Source organism: Cannabis sativa, chromosome 7, assembly GCF_029168945.1.
Source record: "Cannabis sativa cultivar Pink pepper isolate KNU-18-1 chromosome 7, ASM2916894v1, whole genome shotgun sequence".
NCBI classification, from domain to species: domain Eukaryota; kingdom Viridiplantae; phylum Streptophyta; class Magnoliopsida; order Rosales; family Cannabaceae; genus Cannabis; species Cannabis sativa.
The window spans coordinates 47,767,313-47,789,802 of NC_083607.1; the positions used below are offsets into that span (position 1 = coordinate 47,767,313).

The following is a 22,490-nucleotide window of genomic DNA, read 5'->3' on the forward strand; positions in this document are numbered from 1 at the left end:
TATTCATTATAAATACATCTTATAGTAGCTAGGTTTTGTATCTCTTTCATACACTTAGAATTATATTCATATCTTAAGGAAAGAGTGTCTTTGTTATGTTAACTCTTTTACTCACTTTCATATCATAAGAAAAGAGTGTCTTTGTTTTGTAGAGAAGAGTTGTTCTACTCTTACTCTGTTTATTTGTTGTTTGTATTGTCTTGAGTCTGTATTCAAGTCTACAACGAAGAAGAACATCAGTGCACCTTCGGGAGAAGGGTATTTACAAGCTTTCGGGAGATTGCTTTTGAAGTCTTGCATCGGGAGGATACAAGCACACCTTCAGGAGAAGGGTTTTACAAGCTTTCGGGAGATTGCTTTTGAAGTCTTGCATCGGGATGATACAAGCACACAACCTTCGGGAGATGGTTGTATAGGCTTTCGGGAGAAAGCCTTTAAGCCTTGAATCGGGAGGATTCAAGCACTCTTCAAGGTGATCGAAGGGAGTTCGAGCTCTTGGAGTTTTATCAAGATTCGGTTAGTAGGTGGAATACATCAAGCTTGCGGCATACAATAAGAGGGAGTCTATTTATGCATAAGTCAATTACTTTGTATTTTTGATACCGATCTAATGAATCTTATCTCTGGGCGTGGCCCCGTGGACTAGTAACAATCTGAAAGGATTGTTGAAACCACGTACAAAAATCTTGTGTGTTTTTACTTTTATGCCTTTGTTTGTTTTTAAGGTTTCTCCGGAGTTACGAGTTGCATTACGTAACTACGTAAAAGCATTTTCGATACCGGTTTATTATTCTGCATTTAATTAATTATTTAATTAAATAATCAAACTGGGAATATTAAAATACGGAATTTCAATGGTTAAATGAGATAGTATATTGATATCGTGGAACATACAATATGCTCTATATAAGTCTGAGAGTGCAATTCTAAGTTCTAAGAGTGGATTCAACGAAGAATTATCAAGTAGGAATTTACTTGGTAAATTTGGTTCACTTATTGGAAGCTCAGCATATAGATCCATGGTCCCCATTCTAGTTGAGAACATTCTGCTTGTAAGACTCATTAATTGATTCGTGATTGATCAATTATAATTCTAAAGTTAGACTATGTTTAATTTTATGAATTTTCACTAAGCAGGGGTGAAATTGTAAAGAAAAGAGTTTCTAGGTTTATTTATTTATTAATGGACTTTATATGTCTAATTAATAATTAAATTAAATGACAATATTATTTAATAATCTATTTTAGTTATTAAATAATTAGTTTTGGCATTTAAAAGGTTAGAATTGGAAAATTGGCATTTTTGAGAAAATAGAGATAAAATTTGATAAAACTGCAAAATCAAGTGAGGCCCAATACAACACCATGGCCGGCCACTTAATGTGTTTTTTCAAATTAATATTTTCATTATTTTAATGCCAAATAAATCCTAACCTAAACCTAGTATTTGCCTATAAATAGAAAGTGATGGCTCAGTCACAACACATGCTTTAAAATGCTTTCATTAGTAATCTGACAGAAATTTCTCTCTTTAGAAAAACTGAGCCTTCCCCACTTTCTATACCTGGCCGAAACCCTCTCTCTCTTTTCTCCTTCATCTTTTTCGACCCTAGTGAAAGAGCAAGTGCCCACACACAGCAAGCAGTAACTCAATCATAGATTGGAAGACTGTGAAGGATCAAACTTGAAGAAGAAGGACATTCGGGCTCAGATCTTGATTATACTCTGCTACAGAAAGGATACAAGGGTTAGAGATCTGAGTGGAAGGAGACATTAATTCCGCTGCATCAATGTAAGGTTTTCTTAACTTTATATGTGTTTAATTTATCGTTTTAGAAAGTTCATATTTAGGGTGTTTAAACAACATACTTGTGAGTAGATCTAAGATCCTGGTAAAATTATTTCCAACATAAAACTACTCATTCACAATTTTAGAAAGAAAAAAACTCATCTCCTATACATTTTCTTTTTACACTTCAACATTAAAAATTCTTATTTGAATCAAGTTTTTGATATTTGCAACTATGTACCAAGCCATTAAAGTTCTTTTCTCAAACATACATCTGTTACGATTGAGCCAAATGCTATAAATGGTAGTAGAAACCATTGTTGTAGCAATGTTATCCATTATATATCTCCCTTTTCTATTCAGCCAAGAGCTAAACCTTATAGGCCATGCCTTAATCCCAAGCCAACTAAGCAACTGATCAGTGACTAGTTGGGACATCGGGCATAAGAAAAATAAATTCTCATGGGATTCTTGCATAAGCTCACAAACCGGGAAAATCAAGGAGGAGATATTTAAGTTTAATCTAACAAGAAGATCTTTAGTGAGTGACTGACCATTCACAGTCTGCCATAACATAAATATATTCTTAGGAATGCAGATTTTAGACATTCTAGTTGTACATTACTTTAGTTTGGACAAGCTTGCTGTTATAAAGTTTAGCTGACCTGAATTTTCCATAAGTTCCTATAGCTAAAACATCTTCTCTTTGAAATATTTTTCTACAAAATACATAGTTTCCTCCAATACCAGCTGTGTCTAGCTTTAGATGGTAATTTTGAAAATCTTCTTGTCTCAAATAGATATTATTGATCCATTTAACCCATAGCACACCATTTTTTTAGTTATGGCCCAAATGTATCTTGCTAGAATAGGTTTGTTCCAATCAGTCCCCTTTCGAAAGCTTATCCGTCCATAAGCCTTGGGATGGCACACCTTATCCCAATTTGAAAAATGAAGCTTAGACCTATTTACATTCAAACCCCAAAGAAACAACCTGCATAGGTATTTAACTTACTTTGTCACACTTTAGGGGAGGACAAAGATGCCCATCCCGTAGTTTGTTAACCCAAGTAAAACTGAATAGATCAACTGAACTCTACCAGCAAAAGATAGATTTTTGGTTGCCCAGGTATGCAACTTGAGCTTGATCTTCCTAATGATTATCTCCCAATCAACATATCTCTATTTGGTAGGCTTCACCTGAACCCCAAGATACTTAAGAGGAAAACAACCTTCTTCAAATTGGATGTCACTAAGATACCATCTTTAACCTCCTCAAAAACCCCTCCAAAGAAAATTTAAGATTTATTTAGATTAGCATGAAGCTTGGACATGAGACTAAACTCATTCAAAGCAGTCTACAAAACTGCAGTTGCTTCTTTGGTACCTTTGCAGAAAAGTATTAAGTCATTAGAAAAGCGTAAGCTAATGATTTGAATATTCTTCCACCTAGGGTGAAACTTGAACTCTTTTGCTCGAGAATCATGGAGAAGGTTCTTGGTAAAATAGTCCATCACAATCACAAATAATAAAGGAGAGATTGGATATCCTTGCCTAAAACCCTTCATCCCTTTAAAAGTTCCCTACAATCTTCCATTCATAGACAAAAGAATATGATGTGTTTTTAAGACAAATCACACTCCATTGAATGAATCTAAAAGGGAAGCAGAGAGCTTTTAACAAATCCTCCAAGAAAATCCAATCAATAGTATCATAAGCTTTACTTTGATCTATCTTAATGGCACATCTAAGAGAAGCTTTCTTATAACCATAATGCTTAATAAAATCCAAAAATATCATTATGTTATGAGTTATGGACCTATTCTTAATGTAGGCCCCTTGATTTTGATGCACTAAACCAGGTAAGACAGAGGCAAGTCTAAGACAAAGAAGCTTTGAGATGCACTTATATATAGTTGCACAACAAGCAATTGGCTTGGAGTGCACTACCTGGTTGGGAACCTCCTTCTTTAGAATCAAAGAGATAGTAGTAGCATGCAGATCTGTTGGGAATTGGCCAGTATCAAAGAAGTGCCACACAGCTTCACACACTTCCTATCCTATCTCTAGCCAAAGAGTTTTGAAAAAGGCTGAACCAAAGCCATTGGGCCCTAGACTTTATGGTTTGGAATGCTAAATAAGGCATTTTTTTTTTATTTCTTTGCAAGAGAAGGGTTTGAGCAGTAAAAGCTAATTCTCCAAATATAGTTTTGGCTCGATGTTAATACTCTCCATGTTAATGTGAGTACTTGCTAAACTATTACTCCCTATAAATCCCTTGAAGTGATTCAAAAATTGAATAACCACTTCTGAATAGTTGTCAACAACATCTCCCTTTTCATTTACAAAATTGGAAATTCAATTATCTTCTTTTTTTTTTTTCCTTCAAACTAGCATGAAAATATGAAGACTTTTAATCACCATACTTAGCTAGTTTATCTTGCTCTTTTGTATAAGAAAGCTATGATACAGCTTGACATGGTGATCAAAGAGATTACCTGCCTCTTTCTCAGCTTGTTACAGATAAATGTCCTTAGGTTGTTGTTGACACCTAAGCTTAGCTTCCTGTAAATGAGCTTTTGCCTTGTGAAAGTTCTGTATAACATTTCCAACAATGTTAAAATTAAACTTCCTCAAGACATATTTCAGCCTGAGAAACTTCACAAAAAGGCTTTTCAAAATCCATGTGATGAGTAGGCTTCCTCCAGCTTTCAAGAATTTTTTTCTTGAAGTTTGGATGACCTGTCCAAAAATTAAAGAATCAAAAAGGTTTTATACCAGAATTTGTAACTTGCATTGATTTAATCAGGCACGAGCAATGATTTGAGGTAGTCTCCCATTAGAAAAAAGCTTGAGAGTCAGGAAAGGCATCTAACCACTCCTTATTTTTAAGAAGTGGTCAGTTCGAGAGTAAATTCTAACTTGGACATCTTGGTTGTTAGTCTAGCTGTAGAAAGAACCTAAATCCTTATTTGGGTTAACAGTACGGGGAATCCACACAAAATTACAAGAAACATTACTTAAACAAAGAAAACAATTGCAAAACAATAGATGAAGAACGCCAACACGGGACATTCGAAGACTTCACCGCATCAATCACCACCTTACAATTAGAGAAAAAGGTAATTCCCTCCCAATTGCGAGAAACCGCCAGAGAGACTGCAAAGCATAGGGCCATGGCTTCTGCCATTAGGGGGGATTCAACTTCAACTCTCTCTGAGAGGGCCTCCATAATCAGTCCCTGACTGTCCAGGATCACAATAGCCAAGTAGGCAAAATTACCCCTCACTGCTGCATCTTTAAATTATGCAATTTTGTTCCCTTCACGTCTTGGGGCTTTTTTTTTTTTTTTTTTTTTTTTTTTTTTTTTAAATTAGTTCTTATTTGATTTGAGTTTGTTGGGTATTATTGAGATAACCACGATTGTGTTTTCTGAAGGAGTCTCTCGTTTGTGAATAATGGGTTTTTTTTTTTTTTTGTAAATGGAGTGGGTGTCTTTTCTGAGGGAGAGTGTCTCGTTAATAATAGTTTTTTTGTTAATGGAAAGGGTGTTTGACTGTACTTGGAATGGAATGGGTGTATCTGTTAAAGTTAACTTTTTAAATGGTATCTTCTGTTAAATACATAACAATTTGTTAAGTTCATAACAGAATCTGATAGACATTTATATATTAGGTAAGATTAATTTGTTATGATTTTAATTAGTGCTTGATGTAAATAACTAATAATTATAAATAAATATATTAGAAAGCTTTTGTAACAAATTATTTTAATAATAATAGTTTTTTTTTAAAGTAATAATAATTATTATTTTAAATAATAATTGTTTCCCAAGGCAGCCACCGTCTGTGAAGGACTGAAACTAAACGTAGATGCAACCCTCAACTCAGCTTCTACAACACTGGGTGTTGGAGCAATAGTTCAAGATCACCATGGTTGTGTTATCGCTACCCTTTTAAAGTTAGTACAAGGTTGTTTTTGTTCGGAAGAATTGGAAGCCAAAGTTCTTTTCTACAGTCTCAATTGGGCACTACAGGAGCAATTACACATCACCGATATTGAGACGGATGCGCTCCGAGTTGTTGATGCCTTGAATGCTACATCTAAGAACTTATCTTATTTTTCAGATTTAATCCTAGATGTTCGTTGTCTTTTGTCTTTTTTTTTTTTTTTTAATGTTATTATTTTTTATGTTAGGAGAAATGCTAACCGTGCAACACATAATTTGACAAAACATGTTTTAGAGTTGAATCAAGATATTTGTTGGTTAGGAAAAATTCCCTATTTTATTTTTGCTATTGTTGTAAATGATGGTTGATTTATAATAATAGTGGAAATTTTGTAAATAATAATAATTGTTTCAAATAACAGTTTGTCCATGGTTTGACTTTGAGTCGATGAGATTGAAAATAGAAAAAAAACTCCCATTAAAACAAAAATGCCTGAGCCAGAAAAAAATTGAATTATTTCATTATGAAAAAAATTTAAGTATAAAAGATTTTAAAAAACAAGAAAAAAGAACGTCCAAGAAAGACATGTATCTGAATCTTGAATCCCAAGAACAAACTATACCAAAAAAACCCTAACACTTCACCGTCCATGGCCGCCATTTCTCTGAATCTTGAACATCCAAACCCCACAGAACACTAAGAAAACAACCGGTAATTCAATGCACAGGCACGGCGGCGCGGAGTCCGAGCTCGAACCATACGTCTCTCCGTTCGGGTTATCCACCGTTGGCGGCCGGCGAACTTGCGACTGATTCGGCTCTGGGTTCGAGGATTTGGGCAGAAGGTCTAAACCATCACCGAAGACCGAGTAATTAAAGACAGAGCCAACGCCGTGAACGGCAATGTTGCCGGTGGAGTAAATATCCGGCTGAGTGATCAGAGAGCCGTCGATGGTGAAGTTGATCCGGGAGTTGTTGGTGATGATGATAGACTTCCCAGGGAGGAGCGTGGGAAGGCGCGTGTTGGTCTGGAAGAGAAGTAGTTCGGCGAAAGACAGCCTCTGTGGTACCACATGGTAAGGGAAAATCAATGGGTCTTCTGGACCGGGACTGGCGATCGTCGGGGCAGTTACAGCTTCATTTTCTGGGACGAAGAGAGTTGCGCTAAGAGGGAGAACGGCGTTTGAAATGACATTGACCCAATTGCTGAAGTCTCCGGAGCCAATCAAGGCATCGATTATGTTGTTGAATTGCTGAGGCGTCTCCGCTGTTGAAGGAGGTTGTTGTTGCCTTCGCCGGGATCTTCGGTGTCTCCTCCGGTGGGATGAATGTTGTGGTGATTGAGGAGATGTTGGGGTTGACTCAGATGGGGATGGGAGTGAAGGAGAAGGCGGCGGTGGCGGTGGAGAAGGAGATGGTGGAGATTGCGACGGTGATAATGTAGTGGAAGGAGAAGAAGAAGAAGCTGAGAGAAGGGTTGGGAAGAAGAGTAGGAGAGTTGGGAGGTAGAGACAGAGGGCCATTGCCATTGGAGATGGAAATTGAAGAAGAAACGAAAATAGAATTTTCTTGGCTTTATTATAATTTCCTCTGTTTTTCTTCTTTTGCTTCACAATCTTTCTTGTAATGGAGTTGAACTTACAGAGAAAGAGAGAGAGAGAGTAGAGTGTGTTTCTTGTTTAGAGTGTGAAAGTTAAATACAAAAGATTATTATAACGATTAACTAACATGTAACTTGTAACAGACCTTTCCCGCCAAGTATCATCTTAACATTTTTTATTTTATTTTAAAATAATATTTATTTACTATTGCCAAAATAAGAAAATTATTTAATATTATCGTATAAATTCAACTTTTCTGAGATGGTAGAACTAAATATATACATAAAAAAAATTTGGGATCCCTCCAAAATCATTTTTATGACGAATTAATAGTTATGTGATCAATGATAATTATTTTAGTTAAGGACTACACTTCCTCAGGTGGAATAACATGCCATTTTGATTATTGTTCTAGTCATAATCCAATAAATTCTTACAATTACAAAGTTTGGAACTCAAAATGTGATCAAACGTTCTTATCACTAATTTTATCATGTTTCTTTCTATCCAAAGAAGCTTTATTTCTTACCCAATAAAAAAATCTGGGTTAATACTGTGTAATGAAAAGTAAATTTAAATGGAAGATCATGATTCATGCTATCAAAGATTCTCATAAATGCAAAAAAGAAAAGAAAGATCTTTAAATTAAATGCCTTATGAGTCTTGGCTGACTGTATAACAAGCCGAAGAGTGGCTTCTATTAGTATGTACATTACATAACGCTTACGAGAGAAAATCTTCTCATTCCAAATAAAATGAGAAAGCTCCCCCCCTCCCCCCAAAAAAGAGAAAAAAATGGATTGAAAAAAAAAAAAAACCTCCTAGTTTCAAAGCAAACAAATTCCAATATATATTGAGATTGAACACAAATAATATAGCCATTATCTAAGGGGATGTTGGAAGCACTTGGGGCTAGGTCAGATCATTTTCATCAAGTGGTTCTTGCTCTTCTTCCTTTGGATCTTCAGTCTTAAGTGCACCCACATCGCCGGTTGGAAGTTTCCTAGCAAGCTTAATGATCTGTAGTTATGATTTCAGTAAGATATAGACCGAAAAGATTATTTATAGCAATCTTGTATATATTAATCAGTCTGGATAATGGATATCATTCAGTCGGGCAAGCATTTTTGGTGATACACAATCATTAGCTCTTAAAAGCTAAACTAGAATATGGATGAGCAAGCAAATACACAATCATGTTTATCACATATGAGAATGCCGGTTATTATGGCCAGAAATCAAAACATTTGAAAGGCTATAATAAGTAATCCATCTCGTACAGTACTTACGATATAATTGCATTTGATCAATCAATGTCATTTTTAATCCTTCCAAATGCAGAAAACAATTTTTGAACCCAAGGATTTTTAGCAATAAAATTAGGGTTCATAGATTTGCTATAGAAGTCTAATCTAGAATTGTAATCTTCATACTTCAAAGGTCAAACCAGGAAAGTAGAGCTCGATTTTATAAAGACAAGTGAAGATGGAACTAGAGTTACTATACTACAGGGAAGATATTAATGCTTATAAAGGAAAAAAATAGTTAGCAACACTCTTGTGAAGCATCAATACATTACCATGTTATCAAGATGAGAAACTGAGCTTGACTGAGCTAGACGCTTGATTTCTTCAATGTCACCTTCCCTGTAGGCAGAAAGCAATCTGCTAGAAAACCGGCCTTGATCGCTTCCTAAAAATGCATCAATCCTTGTAAAGAGACAAAACTAGATGGTCAGAACATAAAATTAATTTCTTGAAGGAGAAGTTTATTAGTTTTATTGTTCTCTGGAAGCACTGGAAATTGGTTCATTCTGATCTATCTAATCGGCAACCTTGTTTAACAAGTAATGGATATAGTGAAAACTTCAAATAATACATAAATAAGCAACAAAAAGGCATTTATTTAGGCAACCGTATGACAGTTCACAATACACTTCAACTTATTGTACAGCACAGAAATTAGACTTTAGACACCTATCACAACAAAAGGTAAGCAAACGTTCTACTAGAGTTGCAGGAAAAGATTGAGAGTTGTCACTGAGAACAATGAACAATAAGATTTCAAAGCCTTCTGGAGCGAGTGATTGAAACAGCAAAGATCTCTTACAGCCCCTAATCATTCCTAGGTATAATATACTGTGGCATATAAAAACTTCGAAGGTGCCAAAGAATGTGATTCCCAATAAAAAGTCCGTGAAAACAAATGACTTATTCCAGCACACCCCAGGGGTGGAAAAAATAAGTAAGTCAGAATTAACAATAACAATCACATGATCAGTCAAACCATTTTAGAATTCTTCTCGAACCATCACACGGATTCTGATCCAATTGCCCATGATATGGGTTTTTAATATGTTTAGGCAAAAAAAAGTTCAAGCCAGATAATATTTTTCTTGTTAGAAAAATTTAAATGCTGGAATTTCTACGGTAAAAAGTCAATATATATATATAAATATATATTATTTTCTTTATATATGGTAAACGTAAAAACAGTACAAGTCTCTAAGGTCTGTGTCTTCATCTTTCAAAGTACTAACAAGAAAATTAAAGAAAAAAAAAAGTCAAAATAATAATCACAGGAGTTTACTTGAGATTGGGAAAACTTATACTTACTGTGAACAGTCATTGAAGCACTTCTCTGCTTGCTTGAAATCATGAGCATAAAGATACACAATAATTGCACTAAGATACGCCTGTTTGGAAAAGGTTGTCAAGAATTAAATAATTACAAAAAAAAATTGAAAGTAAAATAAATATAAAAATACAAAGAAAGCTTTACAGATTTAATACAAGGAAAGTGAAAAAAAAAAGTGTGTGTTACAGAATGATGTTACTTGGGCTAGTTGCTGAACAACAAAAGCAGTAAACACCACAAATTATGGGATGCCAAATCTCAGTTGAGAGCATAATGATTTTAAAAGCTACCTGAGTTGTGCCTTGAGGCATGCCTCAAGGCGAGTTGAAAGGTACAAACTTTAAAAGTTACACTTTCTTAAGTGCGAGTCAAAGGCTTAAGTCTAGTTGTGTGAGGTTAAGCCTATGATGCCTAACCTCACAGTTATGATGTTTTATACCCTAATCAGGCTCCTTAGTTTGGTTTTTATGACTCAACTTTCTCTTCTGTGTGATTGGATTAAATTAAATAATTCTCGAAGCAAATAAACTCTAGAAGACAAGATAACCAGAAATGAAATGAAAAAACAATCATCCTGCATTTCTCTCCCCGTGCTTTTCACTCTCTGGAAATATTCTTCCAACAGCTAGCAGCATTCTCCCCCTCTTCATTGCCTCTCTTTTTGTTCTTTCTACTCCTCCATTTTCACTCAGCAGCAGACAGCCTCCTTCATATTCATCTTCACTCAGTCAATACCCGAGAGCTTGAAGCTGCAGTGAGCAGAGCGGCTACCGTCCTTTTCTTTTTATATATTATGAGAGTTTGATAGTAAAGATATTTCTTACATAAATTGTAATTATTGCATGTAAAGTAATAAATGTTTGGGGAGGTTGGATAGTCTTGGAGGGGCGTAAAATGTTGTACTCAAGAGTATCAAAGAATTTAAACAATTTATGTCTGACTATATTAAGCCTGTAGCTCATAAAAGATAACATGAGATGGTGGACTATCGTTCTTATTTTGGGAGAGTAGCACTGGTAGTGGCGCTCCATTTGAGGGCATGAGTTATTCTTGCGCGGGGGTAATGGACCAAGCGGTCTTTCCTCTAGGAGACCTAAACGATCTATAGATAAGAACACCAAAAGTAGATAAAATAGATGTTGCCCAAAATTTTGGTCTAGTAAATACACAATAACTCTAAAAACAAGTTTGCTGATGCTGGGAGATTAATTTGAAAGTATACTTCAGCATGAAACATTTCGTTGGGAATTATAGCCAAAGAGTGAAAATTTCTATGTATGAGACACATGCAGGGACATTGAATGAAGAAGAAGAGACTATAAAACAGATTGTAAATGATCTGAAAGCAACATGGAAAATGACTAGAGTTTGATTATTATCAAACAGTTGGACAGACAAAATATTAGAAGCTTGATCCATTTCATCCCTAACAATCCTAGTGGAATTATCTTTCTAAATATTGTTGATGCCTTTATTATTTAAAGATGCCCAATTATTGTTCCAAATGGCATGACAAAGCTGTTGAAGTAGGAGAAAACCTTGTTGTTGAAGTGATTGCTAATAAAGCAGGTGCATACAAGGCAGCAGGAAATTTGTGGTCATGATATTAATTTAATGCTTGCCAAAATTGCTCTGACAAAAGCAAAGAGTGACCAATTTTATCAACAACCTTGGATGGGTGATGAGCTTAGTGAAAAAATTTGTAACGAAAGATCTTATTTGATCAGCTGCCACATGATTTGTTAACTATTTCTTTTAGACAACAGTATTATTTTAAGCAACATATGCAAAATGATATTTGTTTCTAAAATATAGTCAGATTGTACATGGGCCAAAATGCATAAAGAAAGGCATTGAAGAAAGTAACTATGAATGATCAACTAAAATTGGCCCTAATATGGTTTGTACTATTAAAATTTAAAACTACAAAGTTAATTCTGAGAAGGTACGTACAATGAGATTAACTTATTGAGTTATGGATGACGCAAAATAAAACATCACAAATTACTTATATTTGTGTGTTGCGAGGACCATGCTAATCTTTTCCGTATAGTTCCAATTTTATTGGATGTCCTCAAAAGGGACAATATCACAAATAACTTAGATGAAGAAGATTTCTTCTAATATGAGAAATTTGGGATATTTCCGACCAACAGTGAAATTTAATTTGCATATTACTCAAATTCATGATTCATAATGGAAACCAGCGATCGAGTATAGTTTATATAAACACATTGATTAATCAAGGGCCGAAAAACATATGCAACAACCAATAAACAAATTGATGGGTATTAAAACAAGCAAAGATTATTTGTTGTCAAAGCAGCTTCAGAATCGTACACTTCATGTGCACCTGATAAATAAACATTTTTTGTGTCTTTAACTTTGTAGATAATAATTGCTAGTAACTTTTAATTTCTTTTCATGGTTACATAGTTAAGTGGAGAGATTCTTTTCAGGATGAAATTATAGAACTAAAAACATTTGCAATGAGAGTCACATGTCTTACATGCTTAGCATCTGCGTTTGGACATAGATCCCATAACGATAGATACAATAAATGCATTGATCTACATTATGTAAAACAAAAGGGAAAACAAAGATATTTGAGGACACAGTCATGCAAGGAAGAAGGTGATCCTTTGCTTGTTGAAAATGTGTCATTTGAGAAAGAGCGAGTGACAAACCCAAAAATGATGAAGAAGAAAAATGCTTAGCAATTTATGTCAAAAACATTGACATTGGGGAGGCAGGTAGAAATTCAGTAGTGCCAATGAAACAGAAAAAAAGTCATGACTTTTGAGAATTTTGTCATTAATGTGGAGGCAGAGTCCACCTTCAAGTTTATACCTTAATACTCCTCACAAGGCCAGCACACCTCAGTTGCCAAGACTAATTGGTTTGAAATTAAGTGTCACTTGCACATTTGTAACATAATTATTCAATTTCTCTCAACGTTTTTGTTATTACTATTATATTTTTCATTTTCTTTTTTTTTATTATTAGGTCAATATTCTATTTTACAATTAGAATTGTACCAACACAAACCATTTTTGTTTTAGGAAATGGACTTTACAGTAGTTGATGAACCAGGTGAAAGGGCTAGCATAGAAATATAGGCATTGGACCTTAAAGAGGTCAATTAACAGTAAAGATTAATTCTAAAAATCACAACTAGAAGAAAGCTCAATCACTAACTAATACGAAGAAAATTAAATTGCAGGAAAATAAAGCGTTATCACCTCCTATGCTTATGACATTAATGTAAGTGCATATCAAGTGTTTATCTTAGTTTCTTTCAATGTCTCCTCCATGTTATAACTAATTCCTCTTTTCACTTGCTACTGCTAGTAACATTTAGTCACTTGATTTTCCTATTTTCTCATATATTCCTTAAGATTATCACTGAGCATTTGAAATCTAAAGAATACCTTCATCATAGGTTTATGACGTTAACGGATTAACCTAACAAATCCTATTAAACTATTTTGCACTCTCTGGTCAGTTTCTTCTTCTCTAAGATTAGCTTGATCCTACATATTCCAAGTAAAACAAAGCATATGGTTCTTTTAAGTACAGCATGGTAGAAATAATTCTACCAATCAATTGAGAAAAAGAAGAAAGAAGCACTGGAGTAACTCTTGCTTAGCAGAAGTGGATATGAAATGAAGGATGCCATCTTCTTTTCTAAAAATTAAAGGTGTTCCATAGATGTGATATTTCTCAAAAATAATAAAAGGGAACAGAGAAACTTCACCTTGCATTGGCTATTAGTAGCATTGCATTTATCAGCAGCTAAACCCAATCGCAACAGGAAAGCTGCAGCATCTGTGTACCTGTCAAATAAAGTAATAAATACACTTAAACGAAAAAAAAAAAAAAAAGATAAAAAAAGGGGGAAGCCAGGATAAACAAAGATCTCAGAATTATTATATATATTAAGCACATTTGCCGAAGATCTTCCGATTAATATCCCCACCCACACACACACACACACAAAAAAAAAAAAAAAACTCTTTCCACTCTATAAATTAAATAAGATGATGTTAGAACTGAAATAAAGCAGTCACATTATATTCTTTTAAGATCATTTAATTGCAACAACAATTGATCAGACAACAGGGTTAGGCACAATCATAAGAGTACTAAATGCATTGGTCCTTGTTTCGCATTAAATTATAGTTCTCTATTTAGGATTTTCTTGATTATTTGAGAGCTTTTCTGCACTATTTAGTGTGATCATTGTAATTTATCAGAAGCCTTCTGCATAAAACAATATTTACTATCAAGGAAAGATAGTCTCATTTTTGTTATCTGTCTCTATAGATTATCTTTCTTTCTTCTGTCCCTACTTCTCTCTTTATTTGTTTTCTTCTCCTCACAATCTTTGCTTCTCTTCTCCCTAGTCTTTTATCCAACTAGTTCCTTAGGAAGCCTCATCATGAAATGATATTACAATCATGATTGACACACTTTTTGATTTCTTCCTGTTTTTCACAAGGATAAGACCCTTTCCTAATGAATCCTAAAAGTGCATAATTCCAAATGTTCTACTACATAATCCATAAAATACAATTGCACAGTTTAATGTTAAGTTTTCCAGGAGTATACTATAACTTGATTCCATAACATCAGCTCTTATTGCTTTGTAAATATGTCATTTTAGCTTCCTTGCTTGGCGTAGAAGCCTCAAACAACTTGAAATATAAAATTCCAGAAGCCCCGCCTAATATTTATGCCTTCAAGATGTAACCATTTGAAAGGTTACTAGAACTTACTTTTCAACTTGAATATACACGCTTGCAGCAGCACGGTATAGATCAAAAGCCATTTGCTCTCTGCCATCCTCTTCAAGAATAGAACAAGCATCAGCATATAGTTGGATAGCTTCATCAGGAGCAGCCTCCTCCAGAGCACTATTAAGAGAAAGAAAAACATTTCAACTGGTTCTCCACAATATATATAAAGAGAGATATTCTAACCAGAACAACAGACAGAACAAGCAGTAGGAAGTTTAGTCCCCCAACAAATAAGGATGTGGTCTTTTGAAGGTTGTAATATGGAAATGTGAGTATGCAATGATAATGTAAATTTAAAAGAATGAGATTGCCCAGGAACAATTTTGTTAACAATATCAGAAAGATGAAGATGGGTTGCAGTAACATTTAACTCTGCTAATTTCAACTGACAGTGCAATTTATATTGAGCTCAAACAGTGAGTTAGACAAAAGCTTAGTTAAGTTAATTCGTGATTACTCATCTTAAAGTACTAACAAAAATTATTTTTGCAAATGAGAAATCAGTTGATAAGGTGGTAATTGCTATTGGTAATAAGCAACGAAAAAGGAAAACAAAAAGCTACAAAAAGTAAAAAAGGTGAATCATGTCTTACCGAGCTCCTTTTGCAAGGGCATCTGATGAAGGTTGTGATCTCCCACACTCAACATATAACTCAGACGCTCTTCTATAAAAGTCAGCTACTTCATTCCATTTGCCTAGCTCCTTTGCAAGAGCAGCAGCAGATTCCATATGCCTAGCGGCATCCCAGGGTCTAGTTTAGCAGTAAAGGTTATAGAAAGATAGAAATTGTAGAAATTAAAAGGAAAATTAATAAATACATTATTGAGTATCCACACAAGACAGAAAATGAGGATACGAAGAGATCATCTCTTGTCCTTTAGAAGCTTTTTCAAATGCTTCTTTCGCTTTTTCATAATCCTTGGCAACTCTAAATGCATTAGCTGCAGCAATAACGCTCACTCAGGAGTCAAGAAAAAGAATGAAAAAAAGAACTTTCCAATTTGGACTATATCACCTCTTGTATAAGTTTCAGTTTATGAATGTACATACCAGCCTGTTCATATAGAACAGTAGCGCTTTTCCAATCAGCACTCCATCTTGTTAGGCTAAGTTTGGTTCTGAGAAAGAGTGCAAAGTAGAACAGTCAATATATCAAAGTAATGGCATTTCTTTTAAGAAAGATAAAAATAGTAACATGCTAGGCAGAAAATCGTTTTAAACATTACTTAAATACATTTAGCTCACACATTTTGACAATGGACAAGTTTTTCACATACATTTGAATAAAGAAAATCCACACATACTAGCAGTTTTTATCCATAACCACCCACATAGAAAGCAGTTCCAATTCACGTTTTTTTCTTCGAATTAAGATGAACCGGAAAAAAAAAAAAAAAAAAAAAAAAAAAAAAAACTCTAATATGCATCCACCAATTGTCCTAATATTCTAATCCAAAGAAAAACAAAAATGTAATCAAAAGATGTGTTATGAAATATTTCAGTTTCTTAAGTCTCATTCAACAACATGTAAATCAACAGAGTTCGCCAAAATCCTCAAATCTAATCAATCACACAATGTACAGTAAAAAATTGTCCTGAAAACCAATCACATGGTTTTCCCAACTCGAGATGAAAAAGTTAACAATACATCAACACGAACAGTTTCAGATCTTCCAAACCGCATCAAAATTGACAGAACAATCCAAATTTAGAACAGTTAAGGAAATATATACGAGCAGAAAAATCATCTAAAGCAACAAAAGCGGATTGATTACAGAAAGAAATAAAGAATCGAAAACAAGAATAAGAAACATAGTTACAGTTTATCGGCTTTGGCGATCATTTTATCGGGATCGGAGCCTCCGGCCATGGCAAAGCTGGTCCAGTCTGTACAGTGAATGAGGTTTTTGGGTTGCTGTTAGTTGAGTTTGCGTTTTTTTTTCTTTAGAGAGGTCGTTGCAACTTGCACTAGGCAATTTCCAATCTAAGCTCTCTGATTTATCGCTGCGTGGCCCATTGAAAAAAATAAATAAAAGGAATATTTATATGTAAAATAAAAATTGGAAGACGTATATTTCGTCACAGCGAATATTTATTTCAGACAGAAAAATATACTTTTGTTTTGACAACATTTGAAATATAATTATGACATAAAGTTAGGACACCGTAGTGTAATTTTGATTGCCTACTGCATCACATTTTTGTTCTGTAAATTTATTTATTCTTGGAGTTCAATTGGTTTTTCTTTCTTTTGTAATTTTTTGTTTGGGAGCTTATTTCTAAGCATTTTTTATTTTTGGCCTATGCATAAATTAAATTTTATTTTTCTATATGACTGTGTACACTAATTATAATAAGTGGTACATTTTTTAAAAATAATTTGCAATAGAAAAAAAAAAAGAAAAACTAGTTAGTTGTATGAGTATAAAATCAAATAGGCACATGTGTGGGGGTTTGGGATTCCGATCAACCGATGCCACCAACAAGGCTTTCTTAATGAAGTGGGCTTGGAAGGTTTTCATGGACAACGATAGTCTTTGGAGTCAAGTCGTGAAAGCCAAGTACTTAAAAAATCGCAGCTTCCTGGACATTGAGATTAATACCTCGGACTCTCTTCTTTGGAAGGCCATCATGCAAACTAGAAGTCTTATCAATAGAGGTCTTTGCAGGAAGATAGGCAACGGGCAATCTACCTCAATTTGGTTCCACCCATGGGTCCCAAACGGAATCCTCCAACCACAACCTCGGCTTGATGGCTCGGAAGGGATCAGCCTGGTAAGTAATTTCATACACAATAACAATTGTAAAGAAGATATGGTTCGACATTGGTTTTTTCGAGACGATATTAACAGAATTCTCAACATTACTCTGCCTAGCCAACCTGCTAAAGACTCTTGGATTTGGCTTCCAAAAGCCAATGGTAACTTCAGTATTAAGTCGACCTACATATTGGTTAAGAATTTCGATCATAGGGACAGCAACAATGCGAAGTGGAGAATCATTTGGGGAGCTCGTATTCATAGTAGGTTGAAGATGTTATGGTGGAAAATTCTTTCAAACAGTCTACTCACAAGAGGCAAACTGATTTCGATGTTCAAGATGAATGACTCGAGCTGTCCTTTTTGTGCTTCGGCTGTGGAAGACTTTATCCATATTTTTTGGACAAGTCATTTCGCTAGAGCTATCTGGTTCGGCAGTATCCAACACCTCAAAACCACTGAGTTCTACTTTATAGATTGGGATTTGTGGCTGCAGAAGTTCAAAGATGAGAACAACAGGCCAGGGGCTATGAGCTTTAACGTATAGTTGGAAGGCGCAACAATCATTTTTGAACGCATTTGGAAGGAAAGAACCAATAGTATCCATCGTGGGAACACTACTACAATGTTAGCCTTTAGAGGCAGTTTTTTCAACCCCATTTATAAAAAGGGAAGCTAAAGGGTGTGAAAATACCCGCTATGTTCGATATTGACATTTAGAGGCGATTTTTTGATAAAAACCGTAGGTATAAAATTGCATTATACCATTTAGAGGCGGTTGGAAATTAAATTTTATTTTTTTTTTCTGAAATACCCTATGCCGTCGGTTCCTTCATAGGAACCGACGGCATAGGGTACACGAAAACCTGACACGTGTACCCTATGCCGTCGGTTCCTATGAAGGAACCGACGCCATAGGGTCGATCTCTGAATAAACCCTATGGCTTCGTCTTCCTCCTTCATTTCACTCAGCCATTTCCCCACCCAGCAAAAACCAGAGAGCAAAACCTCCAGCCCAAACCCTCGCCGACCCACCTTCTCCCCACCTTATCTCCCTCATTTCTCAACCATTTCAGCCCATTTTTTTTTAAAATCCTCCATTTTCGATACTAAATAACATACACCTAAAAAGTTTTGATTTTTTAGCCTCTAAAAGTGTCATCCGAACCCAAATAGTAAACTTTGGGTGTGAAATCCGGCCACCCATTTTTGTTGAGAAATTGTTCAATCTCAACCTCGTTTAAGGTATAAATATTGCTTCTATTCTTATTGTATTATGTATATTGTTTTATTTTTTGTTTTTGTAAATTATTATTTGAGTTTTTTTTTATTTTATTAGTAATATTATTGTGTTTTATGTGTATAGTGTCGGGATTTTTTACGGTGGTCGTCGGATTGCGGTTATTAGGTAATAATTTATACCTCAATGTATAGTATATATATGTATTTGTATATTTTATTGAATATTTCTATATAATGTGTGCATATATTGTGTGGGTGTATATTTTTTATGAAAATAAATTTTGTAATTGTATTTTATATATTTTTTGCAATATATATTTATTGTGAATAAAATGACATTGGAGGGATTTCATTAGTTTAGAAATAAAAATTTTAAAATGGAATTAGTGTGTGATATAATTTTATTTTTTTGAGATAATAGTGTGAGATATAATTGATTATATATATATGTATGTATAATTTAGTAACTAAGTAACTTGTTACAATTTTTTATAACTAGTTATAAGTTATGAAATAATTAATTTTGTAATTTCGTTGTATTTCTTTATATTATAGGGGTTCGGCATAATTTTGTGTGTAGCGTATTTGGGCTTGCAATTATAGGTATATACTTTTACTAACTTTTTCTTAATATATAATTAATTATCAATGCATGTTAGTTGAGTTTGAATATCTTAAATATTCATCTGTAGTGAAGTAGGTTCTGCGAATACATGTACTGCGGTCGGATGGGTGGATTAATTTTGTATTGTTTATCTGTTTTGTTTGTTATTTTAGGCACTTGTAAAATTTTTGGGAACGTCCAATTACAGTAGTTATCTTTGCCGAAATTTCGGTAGAATTAGGATAAATCTTACTAAAACCATTCATAATATAGTTAATTATAACATAGTAATAAGAAGTTAGGTCACATAAAAAATAATAATATTCACATTTATGAAAACTTTTTAATTTTACCAACATTATAATCAACTAAACAACCTAATAACATGAACTAATGTAAAACGAAAATTTGAGTAATTTTTAGATTAATATGAATAAATTGTGTGAGAGACTTAGTTAGTTACATTGTGTAATTAGTAACTAGATATAATTAGTTACTAAATAAATTAACAAAATAAACATATAAAATCCTTCTTTTTTTATTTTTTTTTCTTTCATTTGAGAGGTTCAATGTGGATTTTTATTTTTCAAAGAAAATAAAGAGCAAAAGTTAATTAAAAGGGGAAAATATTAGTTAATACCTTTATTGCTTTACCAAAAATTTTTCCCCTCAATTTTATTTATTAAAAATATTTAACATTTTAATAACATTCTAATCAACAAAACAACCTAATAATATGAACTAATCTAAAACGAGAATTTAAGTAATTTATAAATTAATATGAATAAATTGTGAGAAACTTAGTTAGTTACATTGTGTAATTAGTAACTAGCTATAAGTAGTTACTAAATACTGAATTTTTTTGGATAGGATTTTTGTTATGGATAAATCATGGATGCGTGAGGAGAGAGACACCTTTGCGATTTCAAGTAGGGTTCGATGCATTTTTAGAGTTTGCCTTAAAGAATTCTACAAATCACGATCGTATTCATTGTCCGTGTGTAGATTGTTGTAATGTATCTAAAGGGAATATTACAATGATTAAGGACCATGTGTATTTACGAGGTTTCAATAGAAGTTATACTAATTGGTATTACCATGGCGAACATTTACCTAATGATCCATATCCATTAGGAAAGCGGGGGTAGATGATATCGAGGGTAATGATTTCGATGATTATCCATTGGACTTGCTTAACGAAGCACAGGAGGAATTTCATAATGATCCTGAGAAATTCGATAATTTTCTTAGTGATGCTGATAAACCTCTGTTCGATGGTTGTAAAAAACTAAGATTACCAACAATGGTAAAGTTTTACAACATAAAAGCATAAAATGGAGTGAGCGATAAATGTTTTACTCAATTTTTAGCCGCTTTTAAAGATATCTTACCGTTTGCCAACTCGCTTTCCGAATCTACTTATGAAGTGAAAAAAACGTTAAATTCTATAGGATTGAAGTATGAAAAAATTCATGCATGTCCGAACGATTGCATTTTATATCGTAAGGAATATGCAGACATGAATTATTGCCCGACTTGCGGTTTATCCCGCCATAAAGTAAACAAGAGTAAGGAGAATAGGAAACTTATCCCCCAAAAAGTGATGTGGTACATGCCTTTGATTCCGCGACCGAAACGATTATATCGTAGTGCGTAACATTACGAAAATTTGATTTGGCATGAGACCAAGAGAGTGAAAGATGGAAAACTTAGACATCCCGCATTCCCAAGCTTGGAAAAAAGTGAACTACATAAACCCCGAATTCAAATGCGAACCAAGACACATTCGTCTCGGTACGTACGCGGATGGAGTAAATCCACATAGATCTCTAAGTAGTCGTCATAGTTCATGGCTGTCTTCCTAGTTATGTACAATCTTCCTCCTTGGTTAGTGATGAAGAGGAAATTTAACATGCTTTCTTTAATGATATCGTGCCCGCAACAACTCCGGACATAATATCGATGTATATTTGGAACCATTGATTGACGATTTAATAGAATTGTATGAGAACGGGGTTCAGGTCTATGATGGTTTTAAAAAAGAATTTTTTAATCTGAAAGCTGTGTTGTTGTGGACTGTCAGTGATTTCCCTGCTTATAGTAATTTATCAGGCTTAAGCACAAAAGGTTACGAAGGTTGTCCGATTTGTTGCACTAACACATCGGCTCGTCGCTTGGCAAATGGACACAAGATGTGTTATATGGGTCACAGACGGTACTTGCCTGCAAATCATCCTGATAGACGGAAGAAGAAAGCATTCGATGGTACTGAAGAGGGTGATATGGCTCCTTTGCCACTGTCTGGGGAACAAATTCTCCAACAAGTTCAACTTGTAGATTTTAAGTATGGAAAGACGCAAAAAAATAAAAAAACTAATGGTTGTTTTCAAAGAAAGTCAATCTTCTTTCGTCTTCCATATTGGAAAAGTCTACTAGTTCGACATTGTTTGGATGTCATGCATATTGAAAAAAATGTGTGTGAGAGTATTATTGGTACCTTACTTGATATTCCCGGCAAAACTAAGGACGGTCTAAATAGTCGTTTAGATCTCGTTGAAATGGGTATACGACAATCTCTGGCACCTGAGAAGAAAGGTGAACGTTTATATTTGCCTCCTGCTTGTTTCACTTTATCCAAAAAAGAGAAACAAACAGTTTGCAAATCACTTGCAAATATGAAAGTACCCGATGGTTACTCGTCTAACAAACAGGTTCTTAGAGACTGAAGAGGATGAGGAGAATGCTGACTTATGTTACGATGACTTCATTGTTGGACAACCAATTCATGAGCAACTCATGGGAATTGATCGTAACATTGAGGAAGACGACGCTGAATACATTAGAAACGATATCAATGAGGGAATATGGGTCAATTGTGATTCAGGCAAACATAAACAAAAAAAGAAAAGAAAACGTGTCTAATTGGTAACTTGATATATAGCTTACTTTATATTGTGGTTGTGAACGGTCCTGAATACTTAACAATTTGTTTATGCTTTTAATATTTCATATACACTACTTGTTATATATGTAGCTAACTTTGAAGTTTGTTTGTTAATGGTGTAGACATGGCGAACTCGGAATCAGGATCTGATTCGGGAGCAGAAAA

General features: G+C 34.3%; 2 protein-coding genes and 1 pseudogene across 2 annotated transcripts; all 3 read right to left on the bottom strand.

Annotated features, from left to right (window-relative positions):
* Positions 1-6,232: 6,232 nt before the first annotated feature.
* LOC115697087 (uncharacterized) lies at positions 6,233-7,621 on the bottom strand. The gene has a single exon (XM_030623995.2). It carries the CDS (start codon positions 7,265-7,267, stop codon positions 6,380-6,382), a length of 888 nt encoding a protein of 295 aa, XP_030479855.1. The 5' UTR covers positions 7,268-7,621; the 3' UTR covers positions 6,233-6,379.
* A 339-nt stretch (positions 7,622-7,960) lies between these two features.
* LOC115697340 (gamma-soluble NSF attachment protein) lies at positions 7,961-16,939 on the bottom strand. The gene is made up of 9 exons (XM_030624300.2): positions 16,597-16,939; positions 15,827-15,894; positions 15,633-15,717; positions 15,369-15,527; positions 14,755-14,892; positions 13,734-13,812; positions 9,955-10,034; positions 8,919-9,048; positions 7,961-8,359 (listed from the first exon to the last, which is right to left on the bottom strand). The coding sequence occupies exons 1-9, from the start codon at positions 16,644-16,646 to the stop codon at positions 8,252-8,254; spliced, it is 897 nt and encodes a 298-aa protein (XP_030480160.1). The 5' UTR covers positions 16,647-16,939; the 3' UTR covers positions 7,961-8,251.
* LOC115698342 (U6 spliceosomal RNA) lies at positions 11,967-12,061 on the bottom strand (annotated as a pseudogene).
* Positions 16,940-22,490: the final 5,551 nt, after the last annotated feature.

What these genes read in the sequence shown, in the direction of transcription:
- LOC115697087 (XM_030623995.2), bottom strand. Translation starts at nt 7,267, where the DNA reads ATGGCAATGGCCCTCTGTCTCTACCTCCCAACTCTCCTACTCTTCTTC.
- LOC115697340 (XM_030624300.2), bottom strand. Translation starts at nt 16,646, where the DNA reads ATGGCCGGAGGCTCCGATCCCGATAAAATGATCGCCAAAGCCGATAAA. An exon ending in GTGTATATTCAAGTTGAAAA is followed by an intron (nt 13,813 to 14,754) that starts GTAAGTTCTAGT and finishes TTTATTTGACAG; the next exon opens with GTACACAGATGCTGCAGCTT. An exon ending in CTACTAATAGCCAATGCAAG is followed by an intron (nt 10,035 to 13,733) that starts GTGAAGTTTCTC and finishes TTTTCCAAACAG; the next exon opens with GCGTATCTTAGTGCAATTAT.